Source organism: Pristiophorus japonicus, chromosome 24, assembly GCF_044704955.1.
Source record: "Pristiophorus japonicus isolate sPriJap1 chromosome 24, sPriJap1.hap1, whole genome shotgun sequence".
NCBI lineage: Eukaryota > Metazoa > Chordata > Chondrichthyes > Pristiophoridae > Pristiophorus > Pristiophorus japonicus.
This window is the reverse complement of record NC_092000.1, coordinates 7,763,924-7,780,348: the sequence shown is the minus strand read 5'-3', so window position 1 is coordinate 7,780,348 and position 16,425 is coordinate 7,763,924. Positions and strand designations below refer to the sequence as shown.

The following is a 16,425-nucleotide window of genomic DNA, read 5'->3' as shown; positions in this document are numbered from 1 at the left end:
ATTCAATGAGATCACGGCTGATCATCGACCTCAACTCCACTTTCCCACCTAATCTCCATATCCCTTGATTTACTTAGAGTCCAAAAATCTAACTCAGCCTTGAATAATATTTCAGCCGTGGCTCAGTGGGTAGCACACTCGCCTCTGAGTCAGAAAGTTGTGAGACTTGTGCACAAAAATCTAGGCTGACACTCCAGTGCAGGGCTGAGGGAGCGCCGCACTGTCGTAGGGGCAGTACTGAGGAAGTGCTGCACTGTCGTAGGGGCAGTACTGAGGGAGCGCTGCACTATTCGAGGGGCAGTGCTGAGGGAGCGCCGCACTGTCAGTGGGACAGTACTGAGGAAGTGCTGCACTGTCGTAGGGGCAGTACTGAGGGAGCGCTGCACTGTCATAGGGGCAGTACTGAGGGAGCGCTGCACTGTCGGTGGGGCAGTACTGAGGGAGTGCTGCACTGTCGGAGGGGCTGTACTGAGGGAGCGCTGCACTATTCGAGGGACAGTGCTGAGGGAGCGCCGCACTGTCGGAGGGGCAGTACTGAGGGAGTGCTGCACTGTCGGAGGGACAGTACTGAGGGAGCACTGCACTATTCGAGGGGCAGTGCTGAGGGAGCGCCGCACTGTCGGTGGGGCAATACTGAGGGAGTGCTGCACTGTCGTAGGGGCAGTACTGAGGGAGCGCTGCACTATTCGAGGGGCAGTGCTGAGGGAGCGCCGCACTGTCGGAGGGGCAGTACTGAAGGAGTGCTGCACTGTCAGAGGGCAGTGCTGAGGGAGTGCTGCACTGTCGGAGGGGCAGTACTGAGGGCGCACTGCACTGTCGAAGGTGCCGTCTTTCAGATGAGACGTTAAATCGAAGCCTCGTCTGCTCTCTCAGGTGGACGTAAAAGGTCTCGGGGCACTATTTCGAAGAAGAGCAGGGGAGTTATCCCTGATGTCCTGGGGCCAATATTTATCCCTCAATCAACATAACAAAAACAAATTATCTGGTCTACCCCTCATCCTAAGACTAGTTCTAGATTCTCCAGCCAGGAGAAACATCCTCTCAGCATCTACCCTGTCAAACCCCTTCAGAATCTTGTATGTTTCAATGAGATCACCTCTCATTCTTCTAAATTCCAGAGAGTATAGGCCCAGTCTACTCAATCTCTCCTCAAAGGGCAACATCTCATCCCAGGAATCAATCTAGTGAACCTATGTTGCACCGCCTCCAAGGCAAGTATATCCTTCCTTATCTAAGGGGACCCTAACTGTGCACAGTACTCCATGTGTGGTCTCACCAAGGCCCTGTACAATTGTATGGTTCAATGCAACACACTGCGGTATCTTCAGTTTCATCTCAAATGAAAATCTCTAACATTGGCTTAGAACATTTCATACCTTACAACTTTCACAAGTCAGAAGGCCATAGTGGTATCCCGAGACTTTGTCTCCACAAATTGGACATAATTCCTCATATACAGCTTCAAATGGGAACTCCATTTTAACCGGGGGATCTAGGAGTCAAAGAAACAGAATGTCATAGAAACATAGATACAGAGAAATTTACAGGGCAGAAGGAGGCCATTTCGGCCCATCGTGTCCGCGCCGGCCGACAAAGAGCCGCACGGCCCTCGGTCAGCAGCCCTGAAGGTTACATATAAACCTATAAACAATGAACAATGACGGAAAGGTAAAGAGCACCCAGCCCAACCAGTCCGCCCCACACAACTGCGACACCCCTTACACTGAAACATTCTACACTCCATCCAAAGCCATGTGATCTCCTGGGAGAGGCAAAAACCAGATGAAAACCCTGGCCATTGATGACTTTACTTTACGTAGAATGATTTCTTTCCTGTGTTGGCGTCTCAGCCCTTGCTTCTTCCTCGGTCCACGCATTGACGGCCCGACAGGGTTGTTGAACAACTGGTGTTAACACAGCTGTAACTGGTCGATTTTGTAAAAAAAAATCCAAAGTCTATGGAGAAATAAATAGCTTGTGATGTCTTCACACGGCAACAGGTACTCCAATTTCTACATTCAAAATTTGCAATCAACAACTAGCCTCCAATTCTGGTTCCCAGTTTGCCCTTACATTCTTTTCCTGAATTATATTCGGCAATAATTGTTTAGATGCCCTCCAACCCCCAACTATGTGATCATTGTTCATTGATAAACCTAGACCATGATATTTGACCACTGTTTCAGCTTCCAATGATGGTTACAGTAGGCACGTGATTATAAGACCAGCCTAGCAACCCAGGGATGATGAGATCCATTGCAATCATGAAACTTGTGAAATTGAATTCAATAAATCTTATAATTTGTGGGCTAATGCCAGAAAGATAATGACCATGAAAGCTGACAGATTGTCACAAAAACCCAAATGGTTTACTAATGTTCATCGGGGAAGGGAACCTTCCAACCCTCCCTAGTTTGGCCTCCACATGACCCTATGTGGTTCACTCCCAAAGCCCTCAGCGATGGCCAGTGTCACCCACAAGTGACAAGGAATCTGAGACTGATCCTGTCCTCACCAGGCACACACACGCTCACACACACACTTACACACGCACACATTCACACACACACACTCACTCACACAAACACGCAAACATGCTCACACACGCATACACTCACACACACACGCACTCACACACACACAAACACACCCACACACGCATTCACACACACAAACATGCTCACGCACGCACTCACACACACAAACTCACATATGCACTCACGCACACACACGCTCACACATGCATTCACACACACATGCATTCACACACACACGCACTCACACACACACACACGCTCATACACACGCGTATTCACACACACACACACACGCTCACACGCACAGACACACACAAACACGCTCACACACGCACTCACACACATTCACACACACATGCAAACAAGCTCACACACGCACTCACAAACGCGCACATACGTATAAACACACTCGCACAGGCACACTCACAAAAGCACACACAAACAGACACCACAACACAAACAGGTGCACACATGCACGCGCATGCGCACACAAGCACACGCAAACCCGCACATATGCACGCATGCGCACAAATGCAGGTGTGTGCACACATACATACACGCAGACACACACACCTGTCCACACACATGCGCACACAGACACATTTCAACCAGAGCCCTATGGTTAATCACCTGGATGTGGAATCACACCCTTAACCCAGGAATCCTGTGGCCAGATGTAGCACCACCACATTTAGCCCAGTGGAGATCAGCCAATTCGAACAATGTATATAACTTCGGGCTTTTCTGGGCCACATGGCTCAGTGCCATGTTGATGATACTTGCTGTTTAACTGATGACATCAAAGCTCAAAGGACTACCCCTTTTTCAAATAGTATTAAGTGAAGTCACATCAACGAAAATGCACCTTTATATATTTTTTTCATTGAGTAATGTAAGTACAGGGCTATAGTGCAGGACAGCTCCTGACAGGGAAAATTCAGCGATTTCCGTGTACTCCCAGAGGGTGTTGAGCGGAGACAGCACTACACCCAATGTCTTGCCCCGCTAGCAGAGTCAAGGTTCAATACGAGTTTAACATAACTTCTCTGCTGTTCAATTTTATCCCTCTAGAAATGAACCTCGGTGCTTGCTTGGGAGCTTTATGGCCTTTTTAACCAGCGTAACTACTTTTAGTCATTTGTGTATCTGCCTCGTGGTGACCTTGTGCTCCGTGCGAAAACATGCCAGCAAGTTCTGTCCACCTCAGACCATGGGCCTCATGAATTTGTTGACATCATGTATTAAGCAGGGATCGGGGATTTGTTTCCAGTGGCGGGAGAGTCCGTAACCAGAGGGCACAGGTTTAAAAATAATTCACAAGAGAGCCAGAGGGGGAGATGAGGAGAATTTATTAAACGCAGCGAGTTGTTGTGATCTGGAACGCGCTGCCTGAAAGGGTGGAGGGAGCAGATTCAATAATAACTCTCAAATGGGGAATTGGATAAATACTTGAAAAGGAAAATATTTGCGGGAAAGAGTGGGGGGGGGGGAGGGGCGGGGGGGAAGGTGGGGGGGGGGGAACTATTGGGATCGTTCTTTCAAAGAGCCGGCACAGGCACGATGGGCCGAATGGCCTCTTCCTGTATGGTTCTATGAGCTCTTCCCCAAATCAAAGTGGCCCACACCTTTACGAAGAGGGGAAAAATGACTGAGACAAATGGATCCCCCTCGGCGGCACAAATATCTCAGTTCATCTCCGATGTGTCTCGAAACTACTATAGCCCATCTGTTTTCTCAATGACTGAGATAAGCAACGAACAGGATGGTTGTGCAAGGCCTACTAGTACTTTTAAACTCACTTATAGTGACAGCAACTGATAGTGAAAGAATGCCTGTGCTTTTTCTCCCCTTTACTCAGTAACTTCTTTTAAAGTAACGTTAATGACTACAGTTTAAAATCTAACTGATAATCTTCCGATATTTGGCCAGTGCAGAGCAGTAAATGTGAGTTTGCACCTCTGTGCAAACTGCTTTCCTCCCAACTTTTTGTGCTCTACCATTTTCTCAATATCCTTTCGCGCTGAAACCCAACGGCTTGAAGTTGCACTGTTTACTGTTACAGAGGATTACACGGGATATACGGCACAGAAACAGGCCATTCGGCCCAACCAGTCCGTGCCGGTGTTTATGCTCCACTCGAGCCTCCTCCTGTCTTTCCTCATCTAAATCTATCAGCATAACCCTCTATTCCCTTCTCTCTCGTGTGTTTATCCAGCCTCCCCTTAAATGCATCGATACTATTCCTGTGGCAGCGAGTTCCACATTCTCACCCCTCTCTGGGTGAAGAAGTTTCTCCTGAATTCCCCATTGGGTTTCTTGGTGACGATCTTATATTGATGGCCTCTAGTTCTGGTCTCCCCCACAAGTGGAAACACTCTCTCTGACCCACTCTGTCAAAACCTTTCATCATTTTAAAGACCTCTATTAGGTCACCCCTCAGCCTTTTCTTTTCAAGAGAAAAGAGACCCAGCCTGTTCATCCTTTCCTGATAGGTGTTACCTCGCATTTCTGATAACATCCTGAACAAAGCCCGTTGACAAATTTAAAGGAAATTCCTTGGTCTTATATTTCAATGGAGGTTTTAAGCCCTTTATTTTAAAGAGATTGAAATAAAAGATGGAGCAATTTCATACGAATGTGTTCACGTAAATATCACGCAGCGTGATTTCAACATGAAATGAAGGTGGGTGTAATGTATGCCCTTGTGAGCATGCTCACGGGTTTGTAGAGTTGGGAGTGGCTTAGCCAGTCCCGTGATGTTCACAAGAGTTAATAAAACCCCAGCCAGTTGGGTTCGGGGGAATCCACAATGGGGCAGGTGGTTGTGAGCCTGGTGGATGAACCGGTAATGTGTAGTGTGATTGTTAAACCTTTTGCTAATAAACCAATTAGTTCTTAATAGCAATGTGTTGCTATGAATTCTTAAACAAAGAACCCCTGAAGCAAATACAGTACACGGGCGAACAGTTCAGAGATATGTACAAGGGGGGAAGAGGGGGAGACCAAGCGAGAAGTGCACGGAACGAGTGGAGCGGCAAAGTAAACTCCACAGTCAAAATGTTGAGTTTTAAAGCTGCAGAGGAGAGGTGAGGGGTCTCTGAAAAGGATTGCTAAAGGCAGGCGTGCATTGGGTGAAGGGTCATGTGATGGTGTTGAGGGGGGAGTGGTGAATTAGCAGTAATCCAGAGGCAGTGGTTCTGGAGGGCACAAGCTGCTGAAGCCGTGAAGGTTCATTTCTAACATTTCCACCCTGCAGTCTCAGAATAAACGGTGAGAGAACCGTACTCAAAGTATGTCCGACTCTCCTGCATGGTAATCACCGAGGCGTCATACCAGTAGCTGAAATCAGATGATCAGCCCCTAGATTTTATTTTAACAGACTATGTTGCTTTAATTCATATTCCTAGTGTCAGCCAGTGTCTCAGTGGGCAGCACACTCGCCTCTGTGTCAGAAGGTTGTGGGTTCGAGCCCAATTCCAGGGACTTGAGCACAAAAATCTAGGCTGACACACCCAGTGCAGTACTGAGGGAGTGCCGCACTGTCGGAGGGGCAGTACGGAGGGAGCGCCGCACTGTCGGAGGGGCAGTACTGAGGGAGCGCCGCACTGTCGGAGGTGTCGTCTTTCAGATGAGACATTAAACCGAGGCCCCCGTCTGCTCTCTCAGGTGGGCGTAAAAGATCCCATAGCCACTATTTCGAAGAAGAGCAGAGGAGTTCTCTTCAGTGTCCTGGCCAATATTTATCCCTCAATCAACATAACAAAAACAGATTATCTGGTCATTATCACATTGCTGTGTGCGGGAGCTTGCTGTGCACAAATTGGCTGCCGCGCTTCCCACATTACAACAGTGACTACACTCCAAAAGTACTTAATTGGCTGTAAAGCGCTTTGGGACGTCCGGTGGTTGTAAAAGGCGCTATATAAATGCAAGTCTTTCTTTTTTAGATTCGCCTAGATTTTATTTTAACATACTACATTGCTTTAATTTATCTTCCTGAATTTCCTGGTTATCTACCAGTGCATGGAGGTAAATAAGAGCTTTAACAGGATTGAGCAGGTAAGCCCAGAACAGAGGAATGGACACAGGTTCAAGGTCGTGAGGCACAAGTTCAGGACAGATACCAGGAAGTATTTCTTCATACAGACCAATCGACAACTGAAACAGGTTGCCAAAAAAGGTGGTTAAGACCAGAAATTGAACTCATTTAGGAACCAGCTGAGCAATGGAGGGGGAAGGCAGTAGTGTTATCCTGGAGAGGTACCCGTGGGGATCTCCATTCGTTTTCACATCAGGGTCTGACTTTTCCCTGGGGGTCTTTCACTCTGCCCTTGATTATTTTGCCTGTTCCTGGATCTCAGTCTGTGGATCATTCTTACTGTCTCGTTGCCTGTTTCTCAGCTGATTGCACTCTGTCTCCCAGCCTGCTCACTCTCCCTATCTCAGCCTGCTCACTCTCTCTGTCTCCCAGCCTGCTCACTCTCCCAATCTCAGCCTCCTCACTCTCCCTATCTCAGCCTCCTCACTCTCCCTATCTCATCCTGCTCACTCTCTCCGGCTCCCAGCCTGCTCACTCTTCCTATCTCAGCCTGCTCACTCTCCCTATCTCAGCCTGCTCAATCTCCCTTTCTCAGCCTGCTCACTCGCTCCGGCTCCCAGCCTGCTCAATCTCCCTTTCTCAGCCTGCTCACTCGCTCCGGCTCCCAGCCTGCTCAATCTCCCTATCTCAGCCTGCTCACTCGCTCTGTCTCCCAGCCTGCTCACTCTCCCTATCTCAGCTTGCTGCATTCTCTCTGTCTCTCAGCCTGCCGCACTCACCCTATCTTGACAGGGTAGATACATGGAGGATGTTTCCCCGGGCTGGGGAATCTAGAACCAGGGGTCACAGTCTCAGGATAAGGGGTCAGCCATTTGACTGAGATGAGGAGAAACTTCTTCACTCAGAGGGTGGTGAATCTTTGGAATTCTCTGCCCCAGAGGGCTGTAGAGGCTCAGTCTTTGAGTATATTCAAGACAGAGATTGATATATTATTGAATATTAAGGGAATCAAGGGATATGGGGATCGGGCGGGAAAGTGGAGTTGAGGTCGAAGATCAGCCATGATCTCATTGAATGGCGGAGCAGGCTCGAGGGGCCGAATGGCCGACTCCTGCTCCTAATTCTTATGTTCTTATATTCTATCTCAGCTTGCTGCACTCACCTTCTGTCATCCTCCCTGTCTCTCAGCCTGTTGTGCACGACCTCTTCTCTCTACCTCAGAGTACCTCAGACCCTCGGAGGTATTCTTCCCCGTTTCATTGTCTCAGGTAACTTGCTCAGTCTGTGGTTTAGAAGAAACCACCATACCATGCACCCTCTGGGATTCACAGTCCAGTGCTGGCTTCTAATGCCGATTAACAATCGGATCCAACACGTTTGGACTCTTTGTGTTTTACTGTTTGGATGCCTGACAGTTTTAATTAAAAATATATATATTTCTTATCTGTGTTTTGTGCAACTTTCATCAGAACTGTTAACAAGAGGGGAATGTATTTAAGGGAACACATTTAAACATGAGCCTAGACATGTTGGCAATATCAGTTAGTGAATACTACCTCCATTTGTCTCACATATTTTTTAAGTTCTGGACCATCCTTACTTAGCCAGGCTGCTCACATCCCTCAACCAGATTTCCCTCAGCCCCAGCGTTACTGCGGGAAGTGGAATAGCAACATTCGAAAGAGAATTGAAGGGAAAAGATTTACAGGGCCGTGGGGAAAGGGCGGGGGTGTGGGACTAATTGGGTCGCTCTATCAAAGAGGCACAGGCACGAATGACTTCTTTCTCGGCTGTATCAGATTCTAAGTCCCACTGTACCCACCTGCACTTCCTTTAAAATCTTTCTATTCTCTGAACCAGCCTGATTCCTGTAGGTGGAATGCTGAAGGTTTTCAATTGTCAAAGTGTGTTAAACAAACCCTTACTGAGGCCCTCTTTCCTGGCTGCCATGAGCCATGGGCCATAGACATAAATTGAAGTTACAATATGGAAGCAGGCTGTTAGACTCAAGCTGTCTGTGTTGCAAGCAGTCATAGTTACACTTACCCATCCCGATCCCATATCCCTCAACATACTTCCTGCCTTCACCCCGAACCTTGGGAGTAAATTTCACATTTTCACAACTCTCTGTCTAAAGAAGTTTCTCAGGACCTCTGTTCAAAACCTCTTGCAAATAATCTTATATCTACAGCCCCTCGTTCTTAACCCCTCAAATGCTGGAATCGGTCTGATTTCCATCGCTCCACCATCGGTGGCCGTGCCTTCAGCTTCCTGGGCCCCAAGCTCTGGAACTCCCTCCCTAAACCTTTCCACCTCTCTACCTCTCCCTCCTCCTTTAAGATGCTCCTTAAAATCTCCCTCTTTGTCATCTGTCCTAATGGCCCTGAAATCCTGGCCTCCCGGGGTCGGTACGGAGTGTGTGCGGAGTGTGTGCGGAGTGTGTGCAGAGTGTGTACAGAGTGTGTACGGAGTGTGTACGGAGTGTGTGCGGAGTGTGTGCGGACTCGGGAAGGCATCACAAAAGCTGGTTTTCAGCGCACAATGTGCATGCGCCGAAAACCGGCTTTTCCGATCGGTCAAGTTCTGGCTCTGGCTTGACAGGTCCCCGTATCCCCACAGCTAGGTCATTGGCATGGGCAAGATTGCGATATTTACCCATATCTTGCCCAGCAGATGTCCTGAAAACTCTTGCGCCTGATAAAAGCAGGCAGATAATCTATTTTTACAGACATAAGAGTTTTAAAATGCAACAAAACATAGTAAAACAAAATTTAAAAAACACGTTTTAATGTTATAAACCCTGCCCACTAAGGTGTTTATTTTAAACCATAATTAAAAAAACTTTTTTATGACATTAATTACTTTAATTTAAATTAATCTTAAATATGTGGTGTATCTTTTCTATTTTTTATTGGTGTTTGGGTGTTTGGGGGGGGGGGGTTTCTCCAACTTACAGAGTTCCCATTATTATGAATGAGAAAATACTGTACCTGGATTGGCTGCCCAGTGCCATGTGACTCCAGCTCCAGCGTGCGTCCGGCCAGACATGCACGTGCTCCGTCGCGCAGGGAGAGGAGGCCTCAGGACCGGGATTGCTGGTGGGTGCTGCAGGAACAGGTAGGTGCGCATCTTTTCTACCTATTTCTGTCGAGCGCCCGCAGGAAGCCCTCGGCCGGGATTTCAGGGCCAATACCTCTGGGATGAAGGGGTTGTTGTCTTATGAGAAAAAGTTGAGCAGGTTGGGCCTGTACTCATTGGAGTTTAGGAGAATGAGAGGTGATCTTATTGAAATGTATAAGATACTGAGGGGGCTGGACAGGGTAGATGCAGAGAGGATGTTTCCCCTCGTGGGGAAATCTAGAACTAGGGGACATAGTTTCAGAATAAGGGGTCGCCCATTTAAGACAGAGATGAGGAGGAATTTCTTCTCTCAGAGGGTTGTGAATCTTTGGAATTCTCTGCCCCAGAGAGCTGTGGAGGCTGGGTCATTGAATATATTCAAAGCTGAGATAGACAGATTCTTGAACGACAGCGGAGTCAAGGGTGGGAAACAGGAAGGAAAGTGTTGAGGTAGAAGATCAGCCATGATCTTACTGAATGGCGGAGCAGGCTCGAGGGGCCGAATGGCCGACTCCTATTTCTTATGTTCTTATCTCCTTATGTGGCTTGGTGTCAAACTTTGTTTGTTAACGCTCCTGTGAAGCTCCTTGGGACGTTCTACTAATGTTAAAGGTGCTTTATAAATGCAAGTTTTGCATCTATCCTGTTGCCCTGTGATCTGTGTTGCTCCAACAACCAGAGCCTGTGGTAATGAGCTTTAACTGTATTGTGGGCAATACAGTGGGGCAGCTCCACAAACTGAGACACGTGGTGTTTAGGGTTAGTCCCCAACCGGCCCAATACAACAGACAAGTTTGGGACTGTAACAGATAAAAAAACACCATTAAAATTACCTATATATTTTTTGTGCCTTTATTAATGTTTTACCAAGAGGCCTAACCTGTCTCCAAAGCTTAGGATTGAGGTACGTATTCATCCTACCACTGTCAACCCACACCTGAGTATGCTAAAAGAAACACTTGCATTTCTATAGCGCCTTTCACAACCTCAGGATACCCCACAGCCAATGAAGTACTTTTTGACATGTAGTTACTGTTGTAATGTAGAAAACAAGGCAGCCAATTTGTGCACAGCAAGCTCCCACAAACAGCAACGTGACAATGATCACATAATCTGTTTTGGTGATATTGATTGAGGGATAAATATTGGCCCCAGGATACCGGGGAGAATTCCCCTGCTCTTCTTCGAAATAATGCCACGGGATTTTTTACATCCACCTGAGAGAGCAGACGGTGCCTCGGTTTAAGGTCTCATCCGAAAGACAGCACCTCCGACAGTGCAGCGCTCCCTCAGTACTGCCCCTCCGACAGTGCAGCGCTCCCTCAGCACTGCCCCTCCGACAGTGCGGTGCTCCCTCAGCACTGCCCTTCCGACAGTGCGGCCCTCCCTCAGTACTGCCCCTCCGACAGTGCGGCGCTCCCTCAGTACTGCCCCTCCGACAGTGCGGCGCTCCCTCAGTACTGCCCCTCTGACAGTGCGGCGCTCCCTCAGTACTGCCCCTCCGACAGTGCGGCACTCCCTCAGTACTGCCCCTCCGACAGTGCGGCGCTCCCTCAGTACTGCCCCTCCGACAGTGCGGCACTCCCCCAGTACTGCCCCTCCGACAGTGCGGTGCTCCCTCAGTACTGCCCCTCCGACAGTGCGGCACTGCCCCTCCGACAGTGCGGCACTCCCTCAGTACTGCCCCTCCGACAGTGCAGCACTCCCCCAGTACTGCCCCTCCGATAGTGCGGCGCTCCTTCAGTACTGCCCCTCCGACAGTGCGGCGCTCTCTCAGTACTGCCCCTCCGACAGTGCGGCGCTCCTTCAGTACTGCCCCTCCGACAGTGCGGCGCTCCCTCAGTACTGCCCCTCCGACAGTGCGGCGCTCCCTCAGAGTATCATTCTTGATTATGTGCTCAAGTCTCTGCTAATCCACATATGCTGCATTTTGAGCAAGTGCAGTGTGGGGCGTATCTCAGCCTAGATCAGTATTATTCTATTAATATGTATTTCTTCACAGTGTTTATCTGTTTGTTTTTCCAAATGATTAGAAGAAAAAGTGGAAGATGAAACTTTGCAACTTTTCTCAGGCAATAGTTGCACAGACTAATAATGAGTGTCTTAAAAAAAATCGCGAATAGATGTTGTCTCAGAGTGTGAGGAACACTCGGCAGTCCGTGTCCTAACTCGCACCCTGTCTCACTCACCCATCACCCCCTGTGCTCGCTGGCCATGTCCTATCTCGCACCAAGTCCCGCTCACCCATCACCCCCTGTGCTCACTGCCCCGTGTCCTAACTCGCACCAAGTCCCGCTCACCCATCACCCCCTGTGCTCACTGCCCCGTGTCCTAACTCGCACCAAGTCCCGCTCACCCATCACCTCCTGTGCTCACTGCCCCGTGTCCTAACTCGCACCAAGTCCCGCTCACCCATCACCCACTGTGCTCGCTGCCCCGTGTCCTAACTCGCACCAAGTCCCGCTCACCCATCACCCCCTGTGCTCACTGCCCCGTGTCCTAACTCGCACCAAGTCCCGCTCACCCATCACCCCCTGTGCTCACTGCCCCGTGTCCTAACTCGCACCGAGTCCCGCTCACCGATCACCCCCTGCGCTCGCTGACCTACACTGGCTCCCGGTTAGGCAACACCTCGATCTCGAAATTCTCACTCTTGTTTACAAATCCCTTCATGGCCCTCGCCCCCTCCCTATCTCTGTAATCTCATCCAGCCCCCAACCCCCCGAGATGTCTGCGCTCCTCTAATTCTGCCCTCTTGAGCATCCCTGATTATAATCGCTCCACCATCGGTGGCCGTGCCTTCAGTTGCCTGGGCCCCAAGCTCTGAAACTCCCTCCCTAAACCTCTCCACCTCTCTTTGCTCTTGTAATACTCTCCTTAAAACTAATCCCTTTGACCAAGCTTTTGCTTACCTGCCCTAATTTCTCCTTATGTGGCTCGGTGTCCAATTTTTAAAAATCTCATAATACTCCTGTTATGTATGCATGCCAATGATGTAATGATGTAACACTAGACCTGTGTATACCTTACCTGTACACCAGAGGGTGCTGCTGCTGAAGACCTAAGGGTCACCTGTACACTGCAGGTAACCCAGTATAAAAGGGAGCTCACCTCTTGGTGTCCTCACTCTAGGAGCTGCAATAAAGGACTCCAGTCTGTACAGTTCAAGTGCCATACCCCTGCCTCATGGCATCATTAGCAGAGTGCCTACATACACAATAACACCTATGAAGCATCTTGGGATGGTAAAGGCACCATATAAATGCAAATTGTTGTTGTAATCCGGTTTTGGTGGTGTTCAGTGCAAAGTACGGCTTCCTCAAACCTCCCGCAACATCTCAAGAGCGCCGCGGCTGTACATAACGAACACGCGGAAATGACGGGCAGGAAGAAACCAGCTGGTCCTGAGTCGACACTTCCGACCCCACTCGCAGGCAGCCAATCTCCTGGGCGAGGCAGAAAATTCCAGGCCCAATGAGGGGGGTGTGGGGGGGGGTGGGGGGGGGGGGTGGGGGGAAGTCTGGAAAATTCCTCTCCCACCCCTTCAGCAGTGCAAGAGATCGCACGGACTGTGCGCATGTCAGCTGTTAATACACTCACCTTCTCTACGGTGCTCAGTGTGACAGTTACACAGGGGTTATGTCAGGAAGCATTTCTTCACACATGGGGGTAGCCTCTACCATTGAATTATAGTAGGCCGACGACGTTTGCGTTTGTGCACACTCGAAGGCCGAACTCCAAACTGTCGTCAAGCGATAAACGGTAAGCGAGCCCCAGGAGGGCAGAGCAAATGCTTCAAGGGCACCCTCAAAGCCTCCTGGGAAAAAATGTAACATCATCCACCGACACCTGGGAATCCCCGGCCCAAGACCACTCGAAGTGGAGGAGGAGCATCTGGGAGGGCGCAGAACACCTCGAGCCTCTTCGCCGGGAGCACGCGGAGGCCAAGTACAAACAGCGGAAGGAGCACACGGTAACCCAAGCACCCCACCCACCCGTCCCGCCAACCACCGTCTGTCCCACCTGTGACAGAGACTGTCAATCCCGCATCGAACTCATCAGTCATCTTCGAACTCATGGGAGTGTGGAAGCAAGTCATCCTCGACTCCGGGGGGCTGCCTAAGAAGAAGAGTGAAAATAGGGAACTCACTCATAAAGCTGTTAAGGCTGGGTGGGGGGGTACATTGAAAATGTCAAGACCGAGATTCATCGGCCAGGATATTAAGGGCTATGGAGCAAGGTGGGTAATGGAGTTAAGATACAGATCAGCTGTAATCGAATTGAATAGCGGACAGGCTCGAGGGGCTGAATGGCCTCCTCCCTGTTTCCATGTCTCTAATTATTGGCCTTTTTATGCAGTGGACTGGCATTGAGGAAGAATTACTCAAACTTGTTTCACTTAGGCTGTTTGCAGGTTGGCCCATACTCAGCTCTCCCTCTCAGCAGCACGTTTGGGGTGGGACATTCACGGGAGCAAAGTAGGCCTCTTTCTTTTAAAGTTCTTGAGTTATTTCACCCCAATTGCTTTGCTTTTAAAAATGACTCATAGAACCTTTTGCGTGAAAGCAAGTTGCATCGTGTAAAGTTTGCACACTGTCATAGTTCTTGGTACAATATGGAAGACATGGATTGAACAGTACTGTCAGGTACGTACATCGGAGGTCTAACACGGGCTCTGCACGTTAGGTGGTATTACTCATTGACAGAGCGTGTAACATCCCCACCGACTCTTGGGAATCCCCGGCCCAAGATCGCTCACAGTGAAGGAGGAACATCCGGGAGGGCGCCGAGCACCTCGAGTCCCTTCGCCGGGAGCACGCGGAGGCCAAGTACAAACAGCGGAAGGAGCACACGGCAACCCAAGCACCCCACCCACCCGTCCCTCCATAGAAACATAGAAAATAGGAGCAGTAGTAGGCCATTCGGCCATTCAATATGATCATGGCTGATCCTCTACCTCATCACCATTTTCCCGCTTTCTTCCCAGACCTCTTGATGTCTTTTGTGTCTAGAAATCTATCTATCTCCCTCTTCCTGGACTTGGAGCTTGGGTCGAGTGTGGTGGAGGTGGAGCGAGGGAAATGGGGCAGAGAATTAGTTGGACACCGGGTGTATGGTCCCTGTGGGTGTTGAGGTGGTGGGGTGGGGGGGAAGGCAGGGTAAGAGGTGCTGGAACTATTTATCAGGGGCCTCGGGTTCGGTTCAGTCACGATTGCGTAGGGTGAAAACTGTGGAAGTATGTTCTGCATTTCCATAGCCTTGGCATTACAAAGACTTTCAACTTCCATTGTTTTAGAAACAGAGAGCTAACCAGTGAACGAGGTGCTCAACTCGGTGAACAGGATACTCAATGTCCTATCTCCGCGAAAGAGAGCTTCAAGATGTCAAGCTGCCTGGATAATTCCCTCGTGACTTTGGCAGCGCGAGTCCCAAATATGGAAATAAAAATTGTCCTTAAAGGGTAGTGGGGAGTATGAGAGTTCTTTGACTGATGCAAACTACAAATGGGCCGCCCATTTAGAACTGAATTGAGGAGGAATTTCTTCTCTCAGAGGGTCGTAAATCTGTGAAATTCTCTGCCCCAGAGAGCTGTGGGGGCTAGTGGTCATTAAGTATATTTAAGGTGGAGGTAGTCAGATTTTTGAGCGATAGGGGAGTGAAGGGTTATAGGGAGCGGGCGGGGAAGTGGAGCTGAGTCCATGATCGGATCAGCCATGATCTTATTGAATGGCGGAGCAGGCTCGAGGGGCCGTATGGCCTACTCCTGCTCCTATTTCTTATGTTCAAACAGGTTGCAAGAAAGTAATCTGTCGGTCACGCTGCTCCCAAGAAGTCCAAGTATCTTTTAGAGACAACAGCAAAACCGATTAGAAGGCTTCCACAGAAACACGTATTGTCGCAGCAAGCTGAACACTGAAGTCTGATCAAACTTTACAGTGTGGGCAGCTCTTGAATATATTGACACACTCCCACAGGCAACCCCTCCCCCACCTCCCCCCCTTCCTAACTTCTGAAAGGAAAAAAAGTGGCTAAAAATATGTTTCTTTTAAGTATACAGTAAGTACGTCAGGAAATACAGCAATCTAGTGACAGACTCATCTTGTGGGCGTCCCGAAGGTCCACGGACCCTAATTGGTCAAGCTACAATTTAAAGTGCTCCCCTCAAAGAACATCAAGGTGATGAATGAATGATTTTGGAGTCCATCGTCGTAAAGATATATTTAACAGATGAAAATTTACAGGTTGTTTAGTTAAGAGAAAAAGAAGTATATTTTTTTTTACTGTACTCACTCTGTATCAACATCTGATCTGATTCCGATTGTTGAATGTACATAAAGTTGAGTTCGGTGTCCAGGTTTGGCAGCATAGCAGAAGCACTGAAGTTCCCACTTCTACTCAAGCTCTGAGCTGTACGGTGCACTGATAACACAGAGATGCTCTGAATCTGACAATGCTGAGTGCTCAGTCAGCGCAGTGAAACCCTCTCCACAGGAAGAGGGGGAGGGACATGACCAATTCATGGACTGACACGCTCGCTGGCCACTCAAGGATTGTCCCATATCATCCAACGTGATGGACAATGAGTAACAGCAATAGGAGCTCCTTCTACTAACGTATTAACCCTGTCAGTACTTACGGTATTATGCCATCAAAATTGCGTTAGTTTATTCAGCAGGGCATCCGAAGTAATCCATAATAGGACTCCAAGATATCTCCTGAATTTTTATT

At 49.0% G+C, this 16,425-nt stretch overlaps 1 protein-coding gene across 1 annotated transcript in view; it reads right to left on the bottom strand.

Moving 5' to 3' along the window:
• Nucleotides 1-16,124, bottom strand: part of LOC139237907 (nuclear receptor subfamily 5 group A member 2-like) — a 56,219-nt gene extending 40,095 nt beyond the window's left edge. The window contains exons 1-2 of the mRNA XM_070867200.1: nucleotides 15,988-16,124; nucleotides 1,377-1,492 (exon numbers count right to left, since the gene is read on the bottom strand). Coding sequence (XP_070723301.1) covers nucleotides 1,377-1,492; nucleotides 15,988-16,063 — 192 coding nt within the window. The 5' untranslated portion in view covers nucleotides 16,064-16,124. The remainder of the gene's footprint in view (nucleotides 1-1,376; nucleotides 1,493-15,987) is intronic.
• Between the last annotated feature and the right edge of the window lie 301 nt (nucleotides 16,125-16,425).